Source organism: Herpailurus yagouaroundi, unplaced genomic scaffold, assembly GCF_014898765.1.
Source record: "Herpailurus yagouaroundi ecotype Mexico unplaced genomic scaffold, PumYag 214, whole genome shotgun sequence".
Lineage (NCBI taxonomy): Eukaryota > Metazoa > Chordata > Mammalia > Carnivora > Felidae > Herpailurus > Herpailurus yagouaroundi.
Window position 1 is genome coordinate 980,170 of NW_024412445.1, and position 3,709 is coordinate 983,878.

General features: G+C 51.7%; 1 protein-coding gene across 1 annotated transcript in view; it reads left to right on the forward strand.

Moving 5' to 3' along the window:
- PPIA (peptidylprolyl isomerase A) overlaps positions 1–1,592 on the forward strand; it is a 2,291-nt gene extending 699 nt beyond the window's left edge. Inside the window, exons 2-5 of the mRNA XM_040454983.1 lie at positions 82–112; positions 192–280; positions 503–675; positions 1,256–1,592. Of these exons, the coding sequence (XP_040310917.1) occupies positions 82–112; positions 192–280; positions 503–675; positions 1,256–1,388 (426 nt within the window). The 3' untranslated portion in view covers positions 1,389–1,592. The remainder of the gene's footprint in view (positions 1–81; positions 113–191; positions 281–502; positions 676–1,255) is intronic.
- Positions 1,593–3,709: the final 2,117 nt, after the last annotated feature.

The following is a 3,709-nucleotide window of genomic DNA, read 5'->3' on the forward strand; positions in this document are numbered from 1 at the left end:
CCCCCCCCCCCCCCCCCCGAGACTCCGTGAGCCGCAGTGGGGGGCAGGTGTGGTGAAGTAACGCTCCGTCTTGTCTTACAGCTGTTTGCAGACAAAGTTCCCAAGACAGCAGGTTAGTTCTCTTGTCTAATTCACTGTTACCTGTTCGGATTTTAGTTGTGTGTGTGACCAATGTTTTTGTCTCTTAATAGAGAATTTTCGTGCTCTCAGCACTGGGGAGAAAGGATTTGGTTACAAAGGTTCCTGCTTTCACAGGATTATCCCAGGATTTATGTGCCAGGTATGAAATTCATGGACTCTGGTTTGGGTGATGGTCATTGAGCTTGAGCTAGAGCTAGAGCTAGGAGAACGCAGCATGAGTGCATGGGAGCTGTTTTCTGCCAGTCTGGTCCGGCTTCACCTTCTAGTCCATTTAAACTTGAGTTTGAAGCTAGGTCTCTGCAGACTTGGCTTGTTTTCTGACGCTGTTGCCAGAAGTGAGAAGGTTTTGCTCACTCCACAGGGTGGTGACTTCACACGCCATAATGGCACTGGAGGCAAGTCCATCTACGGGGAGAAGTTTGACGACGAGAATTTCATCCTGAAGCACACAGGTCCTGGCATCCTGTCCATGGCGAACGCCGGACCCAACACGAACGGTTCCCAGTTTTTCATCTGCACCGCCAAGACCGAGTGGTAAGGGCAGATCCCTGCAGCAAGGAGCGCTGCCCGCTTCAGCCTGGCCTTGTTTCTAGTGTGGGAGGATGTGAGAAAGCCGAAACGGGGGTCCGTGGAGAAAGCAAGATACAGAGCATAGCACAATGGGGCGCTGAGCTGAGTAGTTAAGACCAGTACTTGTGGGGTGCCCACCGGCTCGGTCTGCAGAGCATGCACCCCTTTGTGTCCAGTTTGGGGGTGGAGGTAATTAACAACAATAGATTTAAAAAGCAAGTGAACACAAACTACAAAAGAGTAGTACTTAGGTCTCCTTGGCCTGTGGGTGTTGGCCCTTTTTTAGGGGTCCATTGTAAATTCGGGAGTTCTGACAGGAGTTGGAGAATCTTCTGACTCCTGGTGACCTATAGTGTTGCCGTTTCTGTTAGAAGGATGAGGTGTTCAGTGTTGATCCACATTAACTGGTACTGACGACTGTGTAACCCGGCCTCCAGCTGTTCTTCCGGGGGTGCAGTACTGCTCTGTGGGTCTCTGTTCTCGGGGTGCGGCGCAGGGTCAGTGGCCCCTGGGCACCAGTGCTGACGCTCAATCTCGTTTCCAGGTTGGATGGCAAGCACGTGGTGTTTGGCATGGTGAAGGAAGGCATGAACATCGTGCAAGCCATGGAGCGCTTTGGGTCCCGGAACGGCAAGACCAGCAAGAAAATCACCATTGCTGACTGTGGACAAATCTAATAAATTTGACTCGTGTTTTATCTTAACTACCAGACCATTCCTTCTGTAGCTCGGGAGAGCGCCCTTCTGCCCCCATCTGCTCGAAATCTAGAGTCCCTGTGTTCCTGCCGCAGTTCCACGGGTCCTGTGTCCTACTTACTCCCCTCCAAGTTTAGCTGGATTGCAGAGTGAAGTTTATGATCATGAAATAAAAGCTAAACAACACTTGTCTGTCCTTGTGTGGCGCGGGGGTCCTGCAGCTCGCATTTTTGGCAACACTGCAGTTTGCTGGATTCCACAGCTGCCATTTCTGCTTCCCTGGCCCAAAGGTCCTGGGGTGTGGGGGGTGTTGAAGATGTGGGTGGGGGCAAGGAAGGAAAGAGCCAGGATTTTGGGAGGGAGGTGGTGACCACGGGCAGGCAGGACAGGTGCTCCTTTAAGGGGAGCGGGGACAAATTTGCATTTGGCACGTGGACTGGCACCACAGTAAGTGGAGAATCCCTCTAACACTGGAGAATGAGTGCGCCACTCGCTCTTCTAAGACCCCATTATTTCTTGGTTTTGATGAAGTTTGAAAAGGGTGTTAGGAGATGCTAATTGTGCTGTTTATCAGCAGGGAAAACAGTGTTGGGCCTCAGGCTCTGGGGAAGGGTCTTCGGATCCACTTTAGTCTGGGGGTATAGAATCGGGGCAAAAGGTGTGCAGTAAAGTCCAATTCTGGAATTGTTGACAAAGTCTGGTAGACCCTGGCCTGTGGGGGTGCCTGGTACTGTGACCCACGGTCCTTGCTCTCCCCGAACAGTGATCCCCTCCTGGCCCCCTCAAGGTCCCACAGTCACTCAGTCACACAGATCTAACGGTCACAAGCTGTAAGATTTGGCAAAGGAGAGGCCCTTCCCCCTTTAACTGGGCTGCAAACTGGTGACCAGAGCTAGTTGCACAGGCTGAGGGGCACCCTCCTCTCCCTGCAGGGCCCCTCCCCACCGGGGCTCTTGACCCAGAGCCATTTCTGTCCTGATGGTGTGAGAATGTTTGTAATTTGTCGGGCTGCTGGCTGCTTCCTTCACCAAATGCTTGTGCCTCTGGGTGTGTCCCGTTTCCCCTGCTTCCTGGGTGACTGCAGTGACCTTTAATGTCCATGGATGGCTTGTGTCCAGGTGGTGATAGACTTTCATCAACCCAACCTCACTTAGAGTTGTCCTCGAGCACGCGATCACACCTGCCTAGTCACTGATTGTGTGTATTCCGCCGCCGAGTGTCTGACACCGATGCGCCGCGCTGGGTACTGGAAAAAAAGGTAACCAAAGTAGAGTGGTGCCCGACTTAGCTTTCCAAGGGGCAGGCAGGCCAGCTGCCAAGAGTTGGTAACGTGGTGTTAGCATGTGTAATGAGACCTCATCGGTCCTGAGTGGCTTTCCTGGAGAGTTTACCAAGTGAGGGAAAGAAAGGCCCAAGCCAAGAACTTGCAAGTGCAAAGGCCGCGCTTCCCCTGCTCTGTGCATTGGTTTCCGGCTGTTTCAGGCTGTCGCCAGGCAGGAGAGAGCCGGAGAGAGCCATCAGGTGATCTTCGCACTGTCACTTCTGTTATTTTTTTTTTAATTTTTTTTTTTTTTAACGTTTATTTTTTTGGGACAGAGAGAGACAGAGCATGAACGGGGGAGGGGCAGAGAGAGAGGGAGACACAGAATCAGAAACAGGCTCCAGGCTCTGAGCCATCAGCCCAGAGCCCGACGCGGGGCTCGAACTCACGGACCGCGAGATCGTGACCTGGCTGAAGTCAGATGCTTAACCGACTGCGCCACCCAGGCGCCCCTGTCACTTCTATTATTAACATAACTATGGAGGGGGCACCTGGGTGGCTCAGATAAGCATCCAACTCTTGATCTTGGTTCAGGTCATGATCTCACTGTTCCTGAGGTCGAGCCCCATGTGGAGCTCTGTGCTGGCAGCATGGAGCCTGCTTGGCATTCTCTCTCTCTGCCCCTCCCCTGCTCTCAGGAGCATGCATGCACCCACTCTTTTTCAACAAGTAAACATTAAAAAAATAATTGTATGGAGATTATAATTATACACCATAAATGTATTTTTTTTTTTTTTTTAACTCTTTAGGGACACCTGGGCGGCTCAGTAAGTTGAACGTTTGACTTTGCCTCAGGTCATGATCTTGTGGTTCATGGGTTCAAGCCCGGAATTGGGCTCGCTGCTGTCAGCACAGAGCCTGCTTTGGATCCTGTGTCCCCCTCTCTCTGCCCCTCCCCTTCTTGTGCTCTCTCAAAAATAAATACTAAAAATATGTAAGATCTTTGGCTTCCACTTTTTTCTATGTCATTGGCTCCTCAAGT